The sequence below is a fragment of the Sphaeramia orbicularis genome, chromosome 7 (genome assembly GCF_902148855.1).
Source record: "Sphaeramia orbicularis chromosome 7, fSphaOr1.1, whole genome shotgun sequence".
Lineage (NCBI taxonomy): Eukaryota > Metazoa > Chordata > Actinopteri > Kurtiformes > Apogonidae > Sphaeramia > Sphaeramia orbicularis.
In genome coordinates this window covers 8,647,609-8,669,347 of record NC_043963.1, presented here as the reverse complement: position 1 = coordinate 8,669,347, position 21,739 = coordinate 8,647,609, and the positions used below count along the sequence as shown (strand labels likewise).

The 21,739-nt window shown below is 36.5% G+C and overlaps 1 protein-coding gene across 1 annotated transcript in view; it reads left to right on the top strand.

Annotated features, from left to right (window-relative positions):
• Window positions 1–21,739, top strand: part of LOC115422047 (plexin A3-like) — a 322,979-nt gene that overhangs the window by 79,951 nt on the left and 221,289 nt on the right. Inside the window, 3 exon segments of the mRNA XM_030138091.1 lie at window positions 1,103–1,650; window positions 4,272–4,436; window positions 19,883–20,065. Coding sequence (XP_029993951.1) covers window positions 1,103–1,650; window positions 4,272–4,436; window positions 19,883–20,065 — 896 coding nt within the window.

Here is a 21,739-nt window from a genome sequence, read left to right as displayed (position 1 = left end):
GTGTCAATCATGTGTCAGGGTGTCAAAATATTTAGCATTAGCAAAAAAAAAAAAAAAAGAAAGGAAAAAAGAAACACCCTCTGCAGTTTGGAGTCTGAATAAAATCCTGCAGAATGTTGAGCTGAAGTGGAAGTTGATGGACAGGAAACGTTCTCACACCAGATATTTGTTTCAGAGACAGTTTTAGTGGAATGATTACTGACACGCTACATGAAGGATTTCTCTGGCCTCCTGTCAACGAAGAGAGCTTTGTTTATTTCCTGTTTTTGTCTTTGTTGCTTCGTTAAAGTGCTGAGACTCATTTGTCCATCAGACACGTTACCGTACAAACCCGTTCACATGCACAGTAACACTCTGGAGTTTTCAGATTATTCTATTGATCATGTAAACGCCATAATCTGCTCTGTGTGTTTCATTTCCATTGTGATAGAAATCTGAGATTACTGTATCAGAATTCACTACCTCTATTATAAGACTGAATTTTTATTTTTTTTTTGTACTTTATTTTTTATTGTTTTAATATAAGGCACAAAACAAACAGAAATGGTCACAGGTACATTCAGACATTTACATACTGTTTACTGTCCACAGATTGAATGAAGAAGTCCCATTTTTTCCAGTACTTTATTTACACCCTTGTGCTGTTGTAGGCGGAGATTGAATGTCATCATTTCCATTAAATGGATTTGGTTGACAATTTTTATCACCAAGGAGACTGAGGGAGGGTCCTTTTTAAGCCAATATTTGGTGATGGCTTTTTTCCCTGCGGCAAGCAGTATTCTAAATAGATATGTGTCACTTTCACATCATTCCTCTGGGGGAATGCTAAAAAACAAAGTAGCCAATGACATATTAAAATGAACACCATAAACTGAATACATCAATTTAATCATCTCTCCCCAAAAGCCAACACCGATTATTGCATTTCTGAAGTTCATGTAAACGCACCAGATCTGATTATTACAGTTATGTGTTTATTCCCAGTTTTCAGATTTTCATGTAAATTGGCTCATTGTTGAACATCAGAAAAAAACAAAGCGCCTGATTGGTTCATTCAGATTCACCTGTACGAATGACTCACCTGGCTCCTCCCCCTCTGCAGGTGTTGTCGTCGGCGAGGACGACTGGACCGCCGACCCCAGGAGGAAGAAGCCGGTGAAAGGCGGCAGTCGTCTGTTCATCGGCGCCGCCATCGATGGGAAGTCGGAGTATTTCCCGACTCTGTCCAGCAGGAAGCTGGTGCCGGACGAGGAGAGCGTCAACATGTTCTCTCTGGTTTATCAGGACGAGTTCGTGTCCTCGCAGATTAAAATCCCCTCGGACACGCTGTCGCTGTACCCGGCCTTCGACATCTACTACGTCTACGGTTTCTCCAGTCGGACCTACGTCTACTTCCTGACGCTGCAGCTGGATACGCAGCTGACGCAGATGGATGCCGGCGGAGAGAAGTTCTTCACCTCCAAGATCGTCAGGATGTGTTCCAACGACACAGAGTTCTACTCGTACGTGGAGTTTCCACTGGGCTGCACTAAAGACGGCGTGGAGTACCGACTTGTCCAGGCCGCCTACAAACAGAAACCAGGACGACGGCTGGCACAAGCGCTAGGCCTGTCCGAAGACGACGACGTCCTGTTTGTCGTCTTCTCACAGGTGAGTCAAATGGTCAGATTTTTTTTATTGTCAATTCACTAGATGTACAGGAAGTATAGAGAATTCAGATATTGTTTCTCACCTTGTTTGTAATCCTAGATGCATAAATGGGTCAAACATGACCCGGTGAGGTTGTTTTCTTGCAATATTTGTGTAATGAGAAGTTGTTATTTCATATTCCAGGCATTCCTTCAAAACCATGCTATTGATGTCATGCCATTTAGATTTTTAACTTACCTTTTATGGATATTAGGAAATTTTAGTTTTTGTATTACTACCCCAACGTTCCACAAATGGATCAAAATGAATGGATGGAATTACATCTGAACCTTTTATCGGCTTTCCACAACATGGCACCAGCTCGACTCGACTCGGGTACCAGGGAAATTATTTCGATCTGGATCTGATTCTGGATTTGGTGCGCCTTTGAAAAATGTTCCCATTATAACAGATAGGAAGTGGATTGATCCAATAAATCAGTAAGTATCAATGATATCAAGTTGGAATTTGAATTTTTTTACAGATCTGATTAGAATATGACCAAAACATGGGCTATTTCTGTAATATAATAAATACACAGAACTGGGTGATAATAAATGCCATCTGGATACATTTCCCAAAGTTTTTAATTTGGCCGGTAAGCTACAGGGCCATTGGTCCTATTTTTTAAATTGACCAATCAGTGGTCTGCAGTGTTTACATCACAGTTTCATATCTCTTGACCCAATTTGGAACCTTGGCGGAGTGGATACCAAAAAACTAGTACTTTTACGTAATGGAAACGCAAAAAGGTCGAGTGAAGCCGCTACCACGTAGTGGAAACGCAGCATTTGATTAATTCAACAGCAAAACCAAAGAACTCACTTACTCACTGTTTGTTGACATTGTTCTCTTGCTTTATACTATATATAACTGTACATACTTTGCTTTTCAAATAAAAAAAATCATTTTAAAATGGTTAAAAATTAAATATAAAAATATTTCACACATGAAGTAATTTTTTTTGGACAAAAATATAATAGAAATTATTCTTTTTAACTTGACAAAATGACAAAAATGGTATAAAAAACACTTTCTATCATCGTTTTCATTTTTGAGTTTAGGGTCCAGACATTTGTGCATCTAAGGGTTAAAGGCCATGAAATCAAAAAAAAAGGGAAAAAAATAGAAGAGATAGAAGAACAGAAGAATAAGTAAGTGGACTAAAGAATAAACCATAATAGAATATAAAGTGTATATTTTAATTTATTTCCAATAGCAGCAGTAGTGTAATACAGTATCAGTTATGAGGTGAGGAGGTGCAGTTCAGTGTCTTTTTTTCAGTCCTTTTCTTCTATGACAGGCCCAAAAATGATGGAGCTGTGGATCAAAGTGAGGTGATGATCTTGTATATTCCATAACTTGCACAGGTTGCATTGCCTGATGCTGATGAGAGCTGCAACACAGCACATCACAGGTTTTTTTTTTTTTTTTTTTTTCTATTACAGTTCTTCCAAAACAGCCAGTGTCTGCTGGTGCCCAATTTATTTCTGTTAAAAAAACAAACCAATTCGTTCTTATTTTTTTCCAGTGATGCTCACACAGCATGAGAGCATTTCTTAAAAGTGTAAAGCAGAAATAAATTAGTGTTGTGAGTCATACACTCCCCAGGAAAATGACTTATTAACCACCCAGCCACGTTTAAGAGACTAAAAAGAATCACCAAGTGCATAAAACAGGTTCAGAATCATGCAAAAGTAAATAGTTCCCTGTGAAGTTTAAGACGCAGACAGGAGGATGAGCGCCACAGCACAGATGTAGCCTATCGCTGTGCACGAGCAGCGGTCACATCTAAACAGTCTACGTCTGTACCCATTTACCTTCAACAACCTTTTCTGATAAAACAAAAGCTGATCTGTGGTTTAAGCTGAACTGAGTTTTTACCTCAAAGAACAGAGGAACGATCGTGAAACGCCATCTGACAGCATGTTGGATGGAATCTTTTTCTTATTTGGGCCTTTTGTCGTTGATTTTTTTGCCTTTATTACAGTTAAAACTGTGTTGTGTATTTTCCATATCACCGTTCATGCTTCTCCAAACTACAGATGTGTCGACTCAAGCCCGACCGACACAGGATTTTTTGGGGCCGATACCGATATTGGGGGCTAAAAAAAAGCTGATATCCAATATATCGGCCAAGAATAAATTTGATCACCCATATTTCATGATTTTCACTCCACATTTGTTGATGTATACAGTTGTGGAAAAAATATTAGACCACCTTTGTTTTCTTCAATTTCTTGTTCATTTTAATGCCTGGTCCAACTAAAGGTACATTTGTTTGGACAAATATAATGAGAGCAACAAAACTAGCTCATAAGAGTTTAATTTAAGAGCTGATATCTTGCCATTTTCCATGGTTTTCTTTTTTGTTTGTCAATATTTAGCTTACTGGCCGACAGGCTGTAAGCTATTGTCATCTGTCATCGTCTGTCGTCCGTTACAAAAATTTCAATTGTCTTCTTCTCCGAAACTATACTGTATACTAACTGTGCTGTATACTAACTGTACAAAAATAACTGTTTGTTCCGTCGATCGGGTGAAATTTCGACACCACTGACGTTTTATTTTCCGTCCCACAGGGTCAGAAGAACCGTTCGAACCCGCCCAGAGAGACCGTCCTGTGTCTGTTCACCCTCCACGACATCAACCTGGCGATGAGGGAGAGGATCCGCTCCTGTTACCGCGGCGAGGGCCGACTCTCGTTACCGTGGTTACTCAACAAGGAGCTGCCCTGCATCCACACGGTGAGTTACACGGTCGAAACGCAGAGTCCGATTGATAACTCCGCTAAACACGGAAACATCGCTACAGCCGCAGCATCTTTTCGTTTTTCAGTTTTCTTCACGATGACGCACGATTCAGCTCCATTTCCAATATTTCCAGACAAAAACGACCCGGCTCGTGTTTTGTGTTTGCCTCAACTCGTGTATTTACATTATTTCAGACGTTTTCAGTGATGATTAAGTTCACAGACTTCCATTAATTTCTCACAGTTTCATTCCGCCGTCTGTCAGTTCTCCCACATCCCCTTTGTTTTACAGACTCACTTTTAACTGATCCCATCATTTCGACTCTTTTAAAGCTTTTACTCTGCTGCGTCTCATTCTCAGCTCCTTTTATTCTAAGTCGTTTTGTGTTGTCCTTTCCACGTCCTTTCTCTGCTTTTATTCTCATGATGCGCTGTCATCTGTTTATTGCTTTCGCTGCCTTTTCCTGTTTTTATTCTCATATTTATTCATTCTTACTGTCACTTTGCCCACCTTCCTGTTTCAATGCCTCCTGTTACTCATGTTTTCTCCTCTTATCTCAACTGTTTTGCTTTTAATTTATTCAGTTTTGTATTGCTTTTGTTTGGCCTTGTGGTGTTGTGTTGCTGCACTCGGTGACCTTCCTGTTTATACTTTATCAAAGCACACAGTTATTGTTATTATTATTCCTTTATTTATTCAATGTTAGTATTACGTAACATCAGTGTGCACTAATAAATACAATCTGAATAAAACAGAAATATTTTATTAAGTTATCTCAAATATAATATATATCCAGGGCTTTTATTGTGAAAGATAAGCAAAAATGGTGCAGAGTGAAAGAAAGTACATACTTTGCATTTTAAAAAAAACATAAAAAAGGAGTATAATGCTAGCTAAAAAAAGATCCATAATTGCATCAGATAGTCCCAGGCCTTTATTTTATCTGAGCTGCCAGATGTACCAGGCCTTTATTTGGAAGTAGAAATGATCATATTTAGTACAAAACCTCATTTTCACCTGCACATGTTTATGGTGTTACAGGTACTGCACACTTCGCTATGTTTATGTACACTTCATTTCCTGTTCCGAGTAAGTGAAAACCCTGTAGCATTTTTAGAATCGATTCATTACTTAACAGAGGTTTTATTGTATAGTTCCTGCACTTTTTTATTTTCAAGGTTTTTGGGAAAAAAAAAAAAATGTACACCTGCAGTGATCGAAAGAAACAAGACACACACCAGCAGTAACTGGAAAAAAAGACACACACCTGCAGTAACCGAAAGAAAAAAGACACACACCGGCAGTAACCGAAAGAAAAAAGTCAAACGCCTGCAGTAACCGAAAGAAATAAAGACCAACACTGGCAGTAACCGAAAGAAAAAAGACACACACCGGCAGTAACCGAAAGAAAAAAGTCAAACGCCTGCAGTAACCGAAAGAAATAAAGACCAACACTGGCAGTAACCGAAAGAAAAAAGACACACACCGGCAGTAACCGAAAGGAAAAAGTCACACACCTGCAGTAACCGAAAGAAAAAACACCATCTTTAAATGAAAGAAAAAAAGACATACACCTGCAGTAACCAAAAGAAATAAAGATACACGCCGGTAGTAACCAAAAGAAAAAAGACACACACCTGCAGTAACCGAAAGAAAAAAGACACACATCTGCAGTAACCGAAAGAAAAAAGACACACACCTGCAGTAACCGAAAGAAAAAACACCATCTTTAAATGAAAGAAAAAAAGACATACACCTGCAGTAACCAAAAGAAATAAAGATACACGCCGGTAGTAACCAAAAGAAAAAAGACACACACCTGCAGTAACCGAAAGAAAAAAGACACACATCTGCAGTAACCGAAAGAAAAAAGACACACACCTGCAGTAACCGAAAGAAAAAACACCATCTTTAAATGAAAGAAAAAAGACATACACCTGCAGTAACCAAAAGAAATAAAGATACATGCCGGTAGTAACCAAAAGAAAAAAGACACACACCTGCAGTAACCGAAAGAAAAAACACCATCTTTAAATGAAAGAAAAAAGACATACACCTGCAGTAACCAAAAGAAATAAAGATACACGCCGGTAGTAACCAAAAGAAAAAAGACACACACCTGCAGTAACCGAAAGAAAAAAGACACACACCTGCAGTAACCAAAAGAAAAAAGACATACACCTGCAGTAACCGAAAGAAAAAAGACACACACCAGCAGTAACCAAAAGAAAAAAGACACACGTCTGCAGTAACCGAAAGAAAAAAGACACACACCTGCAGTAACCGAAAGAAAAAAGACATACACCTGCAGTAACCGAAAGAAAAAAGACACACACCTGCAGTAACCAAAAGAAAAAAGACACACGTCTGCAGTAACCGAAAGAAAAAAGACACACACCTGCAGTAACCGAAAGAAAAAAGACATACACCTGCAGTAACCGAAAGAAAAAAGACACACACCTGCAGTAACCAAAAGAAAAAAGACATACACCTGCAGTAACCAAAAGAAAAAAGACATACACCTGCAGTAACCGAAAGAAAAAAGACACACACCTGCAGTAACCGAAAGAAAAAAGACACACGTCTGCAGTAACCAAAAGAAAAAAGACACACACCTGCAGTAACCGAAAGAAAAAAGACACACACCTGCAGTAACCAAAAGAAAAAAGACACACGTCTGCAGTAACCAAAAGAAAAAAGACACACACCTGCAGTAACCAAAAGAAAAAAGACACACACCTGCAGTAACCGAAAGAAAAAAGACACACACTGAACCAAAAAAATGATCCATTAATCACAAAACTAACTGACAGATTAATCAACAGTGAAAGTATTCATTATTTTCAGCTTTGGTTGAATCTCTTCACAGTGACTGGATCAGAATGGAAGTGTTTGTTAAACTTAACTAAACATGAGCCGGATCATAATGTGTGAAAGTGTTGCCTGGACTTATAACATCATTAATTATTCATGTGTCTGCTGTCGGGGAAGCCCTTTAGGTTCAGATTATAAACAGGAAATGAGAAGATCAGTCAAAACAAATGAAAAGCAGCAGGATGAGTGTTTGGAAACTGTATTTGGTATTTTGTGTTGATGAGTTTTGTGGATACTGTTGGTCCTGTGGCCGGGGGCTGCCTTCAGGCGGGTGACTTCCACATAAATTTTTCGCTGCATATAATGTTTCCTAAGTGAAGTTTATCACCTTTTATTGTAATATTATCCTGTGTATTTTGCAATTTTAACGCAATGATTGTGTAGATCAGCGGTTCTTAACCTTTTTTGAACAAATGCCCACTAATCATCATGAGCCTCCTGAGTGCCCCCCCCCCCCCCATCCCTGTGTTATTCTGTAAGTAATGCGACTGACCTGTTTGCAGATCTATCTATCTGTCGAGGCCCAAAACAGAATCTGGCCCAATTCAGAATCGGGCCGGCTCAGAATGGAATTCTATTCTAGGCCGGCCTAGAATGGAATCCTGCTGCTATAATGTTATTTTTATACCATGTTTAATGCAAATGATCCATAATTCCATAATTTGTCATAATTTTACATTTTCAGTCTTACATACCTTGAGTAACTATTGTCAATTTCAGTCGATTTCACTGTACCATATATTGGTGGGGAGTACCACTAGGTTCTATTTGTAAATAAAGTGTATTCTAGTTTACAATTAAAATGTTGTTTGTTTCATTTTTTTTTTCACATATTTGCAAATTCCATGTATTGATTTGTGTAATAATTTAGATCATTTGCATTAAACATGGTATAAAAATAACATTATAGCAGCAGGATTCCATTGTAGGCCGGCCTAGAATAGAATTCCATTCTGGGCCGGCCCCATTCTGAATCGGGCCAGATTCCTTTTTGGGCCTCGACATATCTATCTATCTATCTATCTATCTATCTATCTATCTATCTATCTATCTATCTATCTATCTATCTATCTATCTATCTATCTATCTATCTATCTATCTATCTATCTATCTATCTATCTATCTATCCATCCATCCATCCATCCATCCATCCATCCATCCATCCATCCATCCATCCATCCATCCATCCATCCATCCATCCATCCATCCATCCATCCATCCATCCATCCATCCATCCATCCATCCATCCATCCATCCATCCATCTCTTTATTTGTCAAACTCAAAATGAACAATCTGAGGTTCAACAAAATGATAAAAAAAGATGCAACAATAAGAAAATGGCATAAAAACATGATAAAAGTGAAAAATATCTGATAAGATAAAGGATGAAAATGATGTAAATAGATGATTTAAACCCTACTTTATCTTCAGGACATACTCTCTAAACAGCAGAGCATTAAAGGAAATATGATAAAATTTAAGTTTAACAGCAGTACACTGAAACATAAATCTTGTTTCTGACGGCGTAAACAAAAATAAACCCTGAAGGCCACAGTTGGATGTAACCGAAGTACAGATGTACATCAAACGTCTCAGCGGATCATTTACCAAATAATAAACGGCATAAAAAAAAAAAACGAAAAAAAAACCCCACGGTAAATGTCTGGGAAACACCGGAGAAACCTCCCCGTCTCTGTGTCTCTGCAGTGGGGTTATTTCAGGTCGTGGGGTAGATGTTCTTATTCACGGCGGTAATGGCCTGCAGTGGTTACCATGGCAACGGGGCAGGGAAACCCGCCAGGAGACGAGTTCGGAGGGGCCGGGTTTGGATTTGGGAAAGGGGGTGGGGGTTTCTTTGATGAAACGGGAGGAGTAGGATGAGGATGGTAGGGGGAGGGGTCGCCGGCGGCAACCGACCAGCCGAACCGACCAATCACAGCCAATCAGCCGCACACTGATGAAAGTGATGAAATGTAAGATAATGACCCATAAAGGCGACGGTAGAAAGAGAGGAGAGAGAGAGAGAGAGAGTGTGTGTGAACCAGAGGGAGGGGGCGGGGCTAATGTCCAGGTTTGACCTCCTTCTTTTATTATGAGCAACAGGGAGTGTGTGTCGGTGTGAGTGTGTGTCAGTGTATGTTTGTGAGTGTGTGTTTGTGTGTGTGTGTGTGTGTGTCGGTGTGTGTTTGTGTGTTCAGGCATGCATACAGGGATGCGATATGACAACGTCTCTGTGTGTTGTTGCCGTCTTGTTTTTCATTAAGCGTTACCAGCAGGCCGTCTGTCTGGGTAACAGTCCGGCCTGGTTGCACGTTTCGGACCTCCAGGACATTTTGCTGATGATGATGATGATGATGTCGTCTCTGCACACACTGCTACACTTGTCTGTATCCCATATAACAGTCTTTCTCAAATACTACTTGGGGTACTGGATTTTTTTTTATGATTTGAAAAATACTTTGAATGAATGAATAAATGAATTTATTTTGTTTTTTACTTTAGGGATGTAACGATTACCGATATAACGATAAACCGCGGTAAAATTGCAGACGGTTAGTGTTACCATTTAAATTCTAATTATCATGATAACCGTGTTTGATTACCGCACTTTTAGGGGAAAAAAAACCCATGTAAAGATCTGCTTTTATGTCAAATATTTGGGTATAGTTTTAATTTATTACAATTTTAATTTTCTATACCTAATATTTGGAACCAATATTCACTTTTAAAGTCTTTGAAAAGGTTTGTTAAGCATCTGTGTGTTATTTATTCAATAAAGTATATACATTTTTCAAATCAGATTTTATATATTTTTTTGTGTTTTCTGGCTTTTTATGTTTTTATAGTAGGTTAAAGAGGAAAAAAGATAATAGATGGTACAGGTGAAGCTGTGCTGAAAAAAAGATCCCAAACATGGGTATCGTAAACATTTGTTTATATAGTATATAAAGGCAAAATCAGAATGACTGAAAAATGACCAAAATAGGCTCAGACCATTAAGGGTTAATATTTGAATGTTTCTGCCAAGAGAAAGTGCATTGTGCCTATTATTATTATTTTTTTTTAATTATTTTTCAAAATACAACTTGGTTAAATTATTTCAGTGTTTTGAACGTTTTGAGCACAATTTCAACAGTACCGTGATAATAATGATAACCATGATAATTTTGGTCACAATATCCGTGATTTGAAATTTCCATATCGTTACATCCCTATTTTACATCAATCATTGCACTTAGTGCATTAATCATAATAAACATGTAAAACAAAAAAAGGAATTGGCTAGAAGAAAAGTTTATATTTTTTTGCCTATCCTGTTCACCTCGTACACTGCTTACATCAACTTAAATGTGTACAGCAGTGAGCATTCACACCATAATAATAATAATAATAATAATAATAATAATAATAATAATAAAAATAAATTTCAAAAAAAAATTCAAAAAACATATCTACCATCTCGATTCAATACTTCTAAATAATTTTAAACTTAAAGCACTTTTTTTTAATAAGTCATCATGCACTGAATACAAAATAAATGAGAATTAACGCTGAAATAAAATGCAATAAACACATATACACACTCATATAATGAAATTGACACTCCTAGTTTTATTGTTATTGTTAACATTTTTTTTTCTCTCTTCAGAACTTTTATTGATTGATTTTGTGCCAGTATCAAACAGCGGAAATGGACAGCAGAATAATAAATAAATCACTGGTTTCTGTACCTACAGGAAAGAACAGGAACAGAGCCATAATAAAAAAAAGGGTTAATATTATGTCTGTGTGGACTCTATAATCACACTGTTGTAGCTTCGTGTGTTCACTTTACTCAACTCATGTACATTCCCACTTTACATCCATTGTCATGCGTCCGGCTACGTCTCTTAAAAATACAGGAATGTTACTTAACGCAACTTAACTTCATGAACCAGAGTATAAACTATAACTCTGTATGTATATAACTACAGGGTGTCCCATAAGTCTCCATACATAGGAAAAATAAACGTTTCTTGACATAAACCATTTTTATTTATATAATATGCTCTATATGACTGCCATTTTGTCGGGAACAAATCGATCCAAAACACTTCCTGTTTTTTTGAACTTGACAATAAGTTTTGCCACAGTGTCGTGTGTGATACTCGTCCCATGTTTTCTGTTAAATGCGCTTGCAACCATACGACTGCTTGCTGAACCGGTCATCAGGATGATTTCAATTCGTTGCTCTTTATTCAAATGCATTCTTTGGGTTATCTGAAATATAAAGAAATACACGTTAGAACCATATATGTATGGAATGTACTATGTCTCCTGTGTATGGAGACTTATGGGACACCCTGTATATCTCAGACATCAGAGTTGACACTAGGGATGTAATGATTACCGGTATAATGTTAAACTGCGGTAAAATTCTTGACGGTTATTATTACCGTTTAAATTCTAATTATCATGATAACCGTGTTTGATTACCGCACTTTGAAAGAGAAAGAGAGAGAGAGACCCTAAAACAACTCAAACTTGATATAGAAAATGGTCAAACAAAGGCCATAAGGTGCCATCTTTAATGCACATTTATATGTTTGATGTTTACATGTTAATATGTGAATATTTCTGCCAACAGAAAGTACATTGTGCCTATTATTTTACTTGATTTTTTAGTTTTTTGTTGTTTTTTTTAATACAACTTGGTTAAATTATTTCAGTGTGTGTATTAAGTACTTTTTGAACATTTTGAGCACATTTCAACAGTACCGTGATAATGATAACCATGATAATTTTGGTTACAATAACATATGAAATACATAACATATAATATGAAATTTTCATATCGTTAACATCCCTAGTTGACACAAACGCTGTCAGATGATAATTTTTTTTCCCCAATTAATCATAGGGTTGCAGTGGATTAATTTTGATTATTCACGATCAAATATTCATTTTTAATCTATATTAATCGCGTTTCATTTTGCATGAGCAAACAGACTCAAGAAATAAGGGAATAAATATGCACTGAACGAGTTTATTAAACACTTTCAACAGTTTCAACAAAACAACTTGAAACAAAACAGCTTCAGACAGCTGTAAACTGTTCCGTCTTGGTTTTTTGTGCTCATATTTCCATCCAGAGGGCCAGCGTGCTGTTTAGTGTCTTCCATCTTTATGGGTTGGTTCTGCTGCCTGTCACTACCAGATCAGCTGACCGTTTGTTCATGTGCGTTAACGCTAACTCTACTGGACGAACTGACCCAAATGTGTTGGCAGAGACGTTCAGAGTCATTCTGAACGTGCAGATGGGTTAATGGAGTTAAAATGTTCAATCGGATTAATCATGATGGATTAATCCGTGTTAATGCGTTAATTTTGACAGCCCTAGTGGACACTTTTTCCAGATTTGAAACAGTCTTTGAATTAACCCTCAACTATTCCCATTCCAGCCCCCCATCCCACCCACACCCAAACAGACCAAACCAAAACCCATTAAGATGATAACTTAGTGATAAGAATAATGAGAATGAAAAATAAATAAACAAAAAAAAATAAGGGGGGGGGGTATATAATTGAATGAATGAATGAATGAATTTATTTTGGTTTGTACGTCAATCATTGCATGTATTACAATAATTATAATAAACATAAAAGCCAAAAAAGGAATAGGCTAGAAGCAAAAGCGTATTTTTTTAGCCTATCCTTAGCCTGTCCTATTAAATTAAATGTGTACAGCATCGAGCATTCACACCAATTAAGCACAAGCAAACAAAAATACAATAAATAAATAAATAAATAGAATAAAAACCAAGGAGGGGAATGGGGTTCAGGGATGTGCACCCTTTAGTCTTCATTTAGCAGGACAAACATTTTAAGAACATTTCTATTTTATATTATTGAAGATGAGTTTATTTGAGTAATGAAGTTATTATTTTTTGTTGAAAGGTTCATTTAGTCATTAATGACCAGTTAACTAATTTTCCTCATCAATGAAAGCAGACACTTTTCAGGTTATATTCTACACACAAAATGTGTTGTTTCTTCACAAAGTTTTGAAAATAAAAACAGACACATTTGGCACAGGAAACAAATTTTGCCTAATTTTTTCAATCAAAAATGCTAAAATGAGAACTGGGGGGGTACTTGGCTTAAAAATATACTTGTGGGGGTACTCCGCTGTAAAATGTTTGAGAACCACTGCCATATAAAACCCAGAAGACGCCTCATTATGTTTAAACCGAGCCAAACAAAGCCAACCTCAGTGTGTGATTTTTCGATAATGCGTTGGCGTGGGATGTTTAAAGCCCGGTTCAGACCAAAGACGAGGACAAGTTGAGCTGTACTGTGTGTTTTTCTTAGTTTTTACAGTGTGGATCTCACCTGTCACCAGGAATCACAGCATTACCGTCAGTATAGTTGTTTTCTCTGCTCATTAAAAGTGACTCCGGCTCTAATCACAGGATTTGTTTTTGGAATAAACAGAATTCTCTTCAGTGCAGACATTGCAGGAGGCTCCGTCTCTGTCCTCATTCATGTTTTAAGGCGACGCATATTCAGCTGCAAAATAAAACCCAGAAGAGATGATTATTGGGCAGCGATAGAACTTTATACAAACTACACCAGTCAAATGTTTCCAGAATAAAAGTAGAGAAATTTTACAACATGTGAATCACTGATAAAGAAAAGATCAGTCATAAATGCTGGTTGGCAGAAGTTTCCAAGATACAGTCTGGGGTCAAAATGTGAAATTCAAGAATTAACCCATAAAGACCCAAACACCCACTGGTGACAAAGAGAATCTACTGATCTAAACTGTTGAATACCTGTTGATCCATTAATCCTATCAATACATGTAAATAACTGGTGTAAAATACAGTTTGTCGTCTTTTCACGGTCATCAGATATGACCCATTTGGACGTTCAGAGTTATAATAACTTTATGTATATATATATATATATATATATATATATATGTGTGTATAAAAATAACTTTATACCTTCATAAGCCTCAGAATCAAACTCACCCGAATAGAAGAAACACTGACATTTAACCATCAAACTCCATTCTTTACATTTACAGCTGAGTCCAGTGGAGAAAACAACAGCTTCTATTTGTATCACTTCTTTTCTTTGAAAAGTTGTTTCTTAATGGTTCTCATCACATCTGGTCACTTTCTGATCCATGATGTTCATTTTCCTCACCATGTTAGACTGACACAGTGACTCACTCCTCCCTCTAGTGGTCACATGAATCCACCGGCCCGTTGCTGTAAATAAATCCACTTCATATACATGAGTAGGGATGGGAATCGAGAACCGGTTCTTTTTAAGAACCAGATCCCAGTAGCTCGATTCCTTGGAATCATTTGCCTGCCTGCTTAATGATTCTGCTTATCGATTCCGCCTTCATTGCACATGCGCGATGACCTCACGCGTACGCTGCATTGTTCTGGTCAGAAAGTAGCCGACATGGTGTTGAGACAGAAACAGTCTAAAAAGACGACACCAGGTCCAAACAGATGAAACCAGGTCCACTGGAACACTGTCAAACCTTCCATGTCTTCAAAAGGGTGGAATCCCTCCAATATGTTCAAACATTTGTCCACAGCATGTGATTCATTTACAGGAATGTCTCGTATTTGACACGTTTCTAGCGGTGCTTGTGAGTCTAGCGGCAGAGTGAACACCAGGCCGTTATCTGGGCCCAGTTCTGGTTCCGGTGTTCGCAACAAACGTCGTACCCCCTTCCATCCATTCTCTTCCGCTTATTCGGGGCCGGGTCGCGGGGGTAACAGTCTAAGCAGGGATGCCCAGACTTCCCTCTCCCCAGACACCTCCTCCAGCTCTTCCGGGGGGATCCCGAGGCGTTCCCAGGCCAGCCGAGAGACATAGAAACGCGCAGGAATCGCAGGAATCGTGGTACGACGCAGGAACGTCGTACCCCCTCAAATACAATTTTCCGAAGGTAAGGGAAAGGAACTGAGGTGCACAACAACGGGAGAGGAGCCGAGTCGAACCGGCTCCATGTAGTGGAAATGCGGCAATAGAGGAATTAGTGAAGCATCTTTAGTTTCACCTTCACTGTACGACACCCCCCCCCGCTCCAAACCGGGCCCGGCGTCATCTGTTATTATTATTTGTATTATTTGTACATACCGTATATGTTATATTTTCTGGACAGAGATGGAAATATAAAAGACAGTTAATCCAAACACACCCGTTTGTACTCTTTTATTCGTTCACCCAATGAGACTCGAGAAGGGAATCGATAAGGAATCGGATCGATAAGCAAAATTGATAATAGAAACGGAACAGTTAAATTCTTATCGACTCCCATCCCTATTCATCGGCATCTTTGGCAGAACTTGACAGCTTTAATGTAAACACTAATGATAATTTTAGGTAATTTTGTCATATTTAAAAGTAAAAATACTACCTTAAGCCGCTTTAATGCGTTCATATTAAACATATTATCAGATAGTTCCTTCAGTCTGTTCATTTTGAGGTGTTTCCATGAGTCTTTTTTCATTCTGATTGAACTTTTATTACAGTTATTAGTGCCGTAATATGCAACTAATGATCCTGAAGGTTTAACTTGGTCTGATTTCAGGTCCGAGTCCCCATAAGTGCTGCAACAGACACATTCCTGCGTGTTTCAGAGTTTCCACCCTGTTCGGCAGCTGCTGTGACGCATCAAGACTTTAACCCGCTAATAACAGGGTGTTAGCTAACCTATACCGTGTGTGCAGACCCTGTAATAACTCTGCTCCTCCCTGTTAGCATCCACCCTCATCCATACACACTAACATACTGGAAAAAAAAAAATCAGTCTGGGGTCACGAAGAATCACATCACAGACCCTCAGCTGCCAATTTCGCATAATTACATAAGAGAAAACATAATAAACAATATGTAGCCTCCAAACTGTCATTAAATCCAAAGTGTTATGTTGGCAAACAATGCTGTGATTTTCAGGTTCATTGTTCCTGCGAGGGATGATGAAAGTGAAACCGTAACGTCCAGTTTGTGTTCCAGCAGCATCAGAAAACACACAGAACTCCACACATGCTTGATTAAATTATAGCAAATAACAGCATCCGTCACATTTATTCACAGTATTGAAGTTACTTTTCCTTGTCAGTGTCATTTTATTGTGTTTAACCCTTAAAAATCTACAACTATTTTGAGGTGACTGACCTCCAAGTCAATTTTTCTTTACATTTCACCATTTTTAAGTATTTTATCACCATTTATTATTATATTATCCACTACATTTGGTATTTTTTGGTAATTTCCCCCTTGGGACAAATACATAAAAGTCATCTGTATTTGTGGCTGTTGATGCTTGGTGATAAACTCATATAAGTGGTAACGAAAAATATTACGTTAATAAAATGGTGATGAATCAACGTTAATGGAACCAATACCAAAATAAACACAGTTAAAGCAGTTTGATGTGATGGAGGTGTCGATGTTAAACTAACCTGAACATAATTAGCAAAAAGTGAAAAAAAAAATTAAAAAAAAAAATTGCAAAGTAAGCCTTGAATGAAAAAAAAAAAAACCCTCTATTTTAGACTTGTAAAAATGAGAAAATAATAGAAAATGTTAAAAAGGAAAGCACTAAATTAGCAAATCATGCACAAAATTAACAAAAATAAGCATTAAATAAAGAAATATAAATGAAAGAAATGACCAAAATGATTGAGAAGTGAACTAAAATTGACAATATATGAATTATATATATAAAAAAAGTATAAAATAAAGAAAATTAGCACCAGATTAAAAAAAACTAATCAAATAAATGGACAAAAAATGAGCAGAATAAGCATTAAATTAAACAATACTGAATATTAAAAATGTGAAATGAATAAAATAATGAAAAAATTAACAAAAAGAAAGGAAGCATTTAAAAAAAAAAGAATAAAATAAAATAAAGAAGAAATGAACAAATGAAATTAAGTAAAAAAAAATGACCAAACTAAAAACTATCTAAACATTTCCTGTTGAAACATTTGGAAACAACATAAATCTAACTTGTACTGACTGAATTTTAAAGTCATTATTTTAACCTGTTAAGAACAATTTTTATGGTGACTATTAATTTTTTTCTCAACATCAACTGATTCATCACCATTTATTATAATATTATCATCTGTATTTTGCATTTTTCAATTAAAATCAGGTATTTGTATATATTTAATGTATTGATCATGTTTTATTTACATGTATTGATCAGATTAACGGTTCAAAAGTCATTAAACGTTTTACATAAGTGGATTCTTTTCTTCCTGTTTAGGTCTTTGAGGGTTAAAGAAGACCATTTCCCATGATTCTTAGTAACAAGAACAGCATTAAGTTGAAGCTCAAATGATTCATAAATGTTTGTTATTTCTGTCCACATTTTCCGAGACAGAAATCACTGAAATGAAAAGACATTTTTCCTCATTCTGGTCAGAAAGAGGTACATATGTAAAAGACTTGAGTTTTCTTTTTGCTTTCAGTGCCTTCATTTTCTTTTTTTTTTTTTTATTGGACATATTTTCTTTCAGTAATAACAGGCACTACTATTATTAGTCTCTATCTACGCCTCCATGCAGAGCAGAGAAATAATAGTCATTCTCACCTTTTTCCTTGAGTGGTTGTTTTTCTGACTTTTTCCTTTTACTACCTACATTTTAACAGACATATCTGTATTTTTTACTTATTATGTTCATTTAGTTTTAATGCGTTTGAGCGGAATTATCCATTAGTTCATGTCATATTTGATAAATGTAATAAGATGAAAAATGAGATGAAAACAAACTGAAACATAAAATGAACAACAGACGATGTTAAAGATGCAAATGAAATATAAAAGACATGAAACTATAACAAAGTGATGAAAGATAAGGGTCGTAAAAGACAAAGCAAGATGAAAATTAAATAAAAACGAAATGAGACTGTGATGAAAGATGCAACGAGATGGAAATAAAGTAAAAGTACCAAGATGTAAATGTTGCAAAAGACACAGGAATAAAAAAAAAAAAAAAAAAGAAGAGAAAGTCACGAGACAAAAATTAGGAAAAAGATGCAACAGAACAAACAAACGATGCAGAAAAGAAGCAACAAGATACAATAAAATAAACAAATGAAAGAGACTGTATAAGACACGAGGAAAAAATAAAATAAGACATGAAGGGATGAAAACAACATTAAAATCACAACACAAAAATATGTAAGACACCACAAAACAAAGCAGTGCAACATTTATTCAAACATAAATGATCATTAATAACAGAAAAATATTTTTTCACATTTATTTATGTGTATTTCTTTAATTATATTGATGATATATTATTTAGTGAATATTGTGCAAATCGCTGTTGTAATTGTGTCTTAATAGATTGTTTTAATATCTATATTGGATGGATGGATGGATGGATGGATGGATGGATAGATCATTTCTTTCCTGCTACTTTTTTTTAAAAACATAAATGCAGCAGCTAACGCACAATTTCTCCCTGAGATTAATAAAATATTCTGATTCTGAAATGCACTATTTCAAACATAAATACACTTACAAAAAAATAGACTTTCATAGATATACATACTGTTAATATGTTTAATATTGTGTCTATTCATATTTTGTGTCTGTTTTTTTATTTCATTCTACTTTTAGTTCTATTCTTCTTTTACTTTCGTGTTATTATTATCTTATTTTTGAACATATTGTCTTTTTTTTAATTCACATTGGATGGATGGATGATAGATAGATAGATAGATAGATAGATAGATAGATAGATAGATAGATAGATAGATAGACAGACAGACAGACAGACAGACAGACAGACAGACAGACAGACAGACAGACAGACAGACAGACAGACAGATAGATAATTTTTTTCCTGCTACTTTTTTTAAAACATAAATGCAGCAGCTAACGCACAATTTCTCCCTGGGATTAATAAAATATTCTGATTCTGAAATGCACTATTTCAAACATAAATACACTTTAAAAAAATAGACTTTCATAGATATACATACTGTTAATATCTTTAATATTGTGTCTATTCATATTTTGTGTCTGTTTTTTTATTTCATTCTACTTTTAGTTCTATTCTTCTTTTACTTTTGTGTTATTATTATCTTATTTTTGAACATATTGTCTTTTTTTTTTTTTTTTTTAATTCACATTGTTGCACTGGTGGGGCACCGATAAAGGGGGGTGAACATGACAAATTGATGGGGCCCTTCAGTGGATACAGGTTAGAAGTTGTGAACATTTCGAGTAAGATCCGCTGAATAATAGAAGCATAGAAGTAGGGAGTCGGATGTTGAAAGTATGTTACGTCTCAGTTTCGTAAGTGACGTTATATACCCCCGTACCCCCGTACCCCCGTACCCCTGCTCCAACAGAGCCACAAGATACTGAACTTTATGAAAGGGTCCACAGCGTTTACCTTTCATGGGGCCTACAGTTGGTAGCGGCGCCCTGGGGTACTCCTAATGTCATTGAACACACAATAAGAATAAAGTCTATTCTGGTTCTGGTTCTGAAACCGTCGTCTTTCTTCTTCTTGTCGTCCTTCAGCCGAAGCAGATCGGAGACGACTTCTGCGGTCTGGTGTTGAACCAACCACTGGGAGGTCTAAGGGTCATCGAGGGGAACCCGCTGTACGAGGACCGGACAGAGGGCATGGGTGCCGTGGCGGCCTACACCTACGGAGAACACACGGTGGTGTTTGTGGGAACCCGGAGTGGACAGCTGAAGAAGGTAGGACTCTTCTACAGGACGCTTTTACCGCTGCTCGCTTTGGGTTTTTTTATGTGTTTTTTTCATCTTGTGCGGCGACATGAGGAAAAAAAGCATCATGGGAAAATAAAAAATAAATCTGTGAAGTGTTTGAGAGCCAGGTGGAAATGGCTGCATTAATGTTTAAAGTGTCTTTGGGGTCTTTGTCTGTTTTCTGAGAGACGCAGAGAAAATGGTCTGATGTTTGTTGGAGACGACCGGAGGCTCCTTTAGCTCCGAGGTCTGAAACGGGAACCAGATTGTGTCTGTTCACCTCCACCTCGACGGTTTGAGTTCAGATGTAGTCGGTCTGCTTCGCCTCTTCCACTTCATGAACCATTAACTGAAAACCTGATAAAAAACATTAAAAAAAAACATCTTGTAGAAGCAGAAGGAGGAAACAAAGCAGAGAGAAGCAGCTTCACCCTGTATTTATAACATTCTTACTGCAGTGAATGTGTGATAGAGCTGAAAATGGGTGAAAATTAACCCTTAAAGACCCAGTGATACTTCTGTGGCAGCTGCCAAAATACAGTTTTCTCTTTATTTAACCGTTCTTAAGTGGTTCATCACCATTAATTATAATATTATCCCCTATATGTAGCATTTTTCAGTGACAATCAGGTATTTTCCTGTATTCACTGGAAAAAAATCTAAATTTTCCCAAGTGTATTTTTCTCATTTCTACTCAAAATATCTCATCACACTTAAATAAGATATAATCACCTAAAGAGTAACTTTTCAGTGAGATATAAGAACTTATTTTTAGACAATAGATCTGGAAAATCTTATTTCAAGAAATCTTACCAAGATAATTTTCCCTTGTTCCATTGGCAGATTTTTTTTTTTTTTTGCTTGAATTAAGCAAAACAAATCTTGAATTAAGCAAATAGATACAGGAAATAATCATTTTAAATAAAGAAGCAAACAAAAAATTGGCTTTTTTAACAGTATCATGATATATTGTGATATATTGTATTGTAATCCTAGTATTGTGATTTGTCGCCAGATTCATGCCAATACACACTCCTACTTTCAGGTGACCTTGGGTGACTTGAAAGGTGCCACGAAATAAAATTATTATTATTATTATTATTATTATTATTATTATTATTATTAATTAATATATCAAAAACAGAGAAAACTGTTCATTTATCTAAAAAAAAAGTCTCAGTTTTGTGTCATAAAGCTCAGTTTATATGTGGACAAAAGCAACGAACACAGAGAAAAGTCTCATCTCTGTCAAATATCCATATTAGTGTGAACCAGGACTTATATTCATTCATTGTGGTCATGTCTGTTAATCACAGTCTCAAATAGAAATGGAGACGTTTCTTGCTGCTTCGTTCCTAATAGATCCAAAGCTGTGAATCCTCAGTGTTCGCTCTTCTTCTGTCTAGACAAGCTTTCTAAATATCATGTTACATGATGGACTTTTCAGTCGTACATGTCTGGTTTGATGTGCACACACTTACGTTATCACTGAGGATATCTGGGGGATTTGAAGGAAATTCACACCGTTTTCTGAAGCAGTGGACCCTCTTCTGCACTTATTGGCTGTGAGTCATTAATATTAACTTGTATTGGACTTGATGGAGCCTAATCAGTGCATTTTTATTTTTTTATCTGTATGTATTTGGTTTTTATGTGTATTGT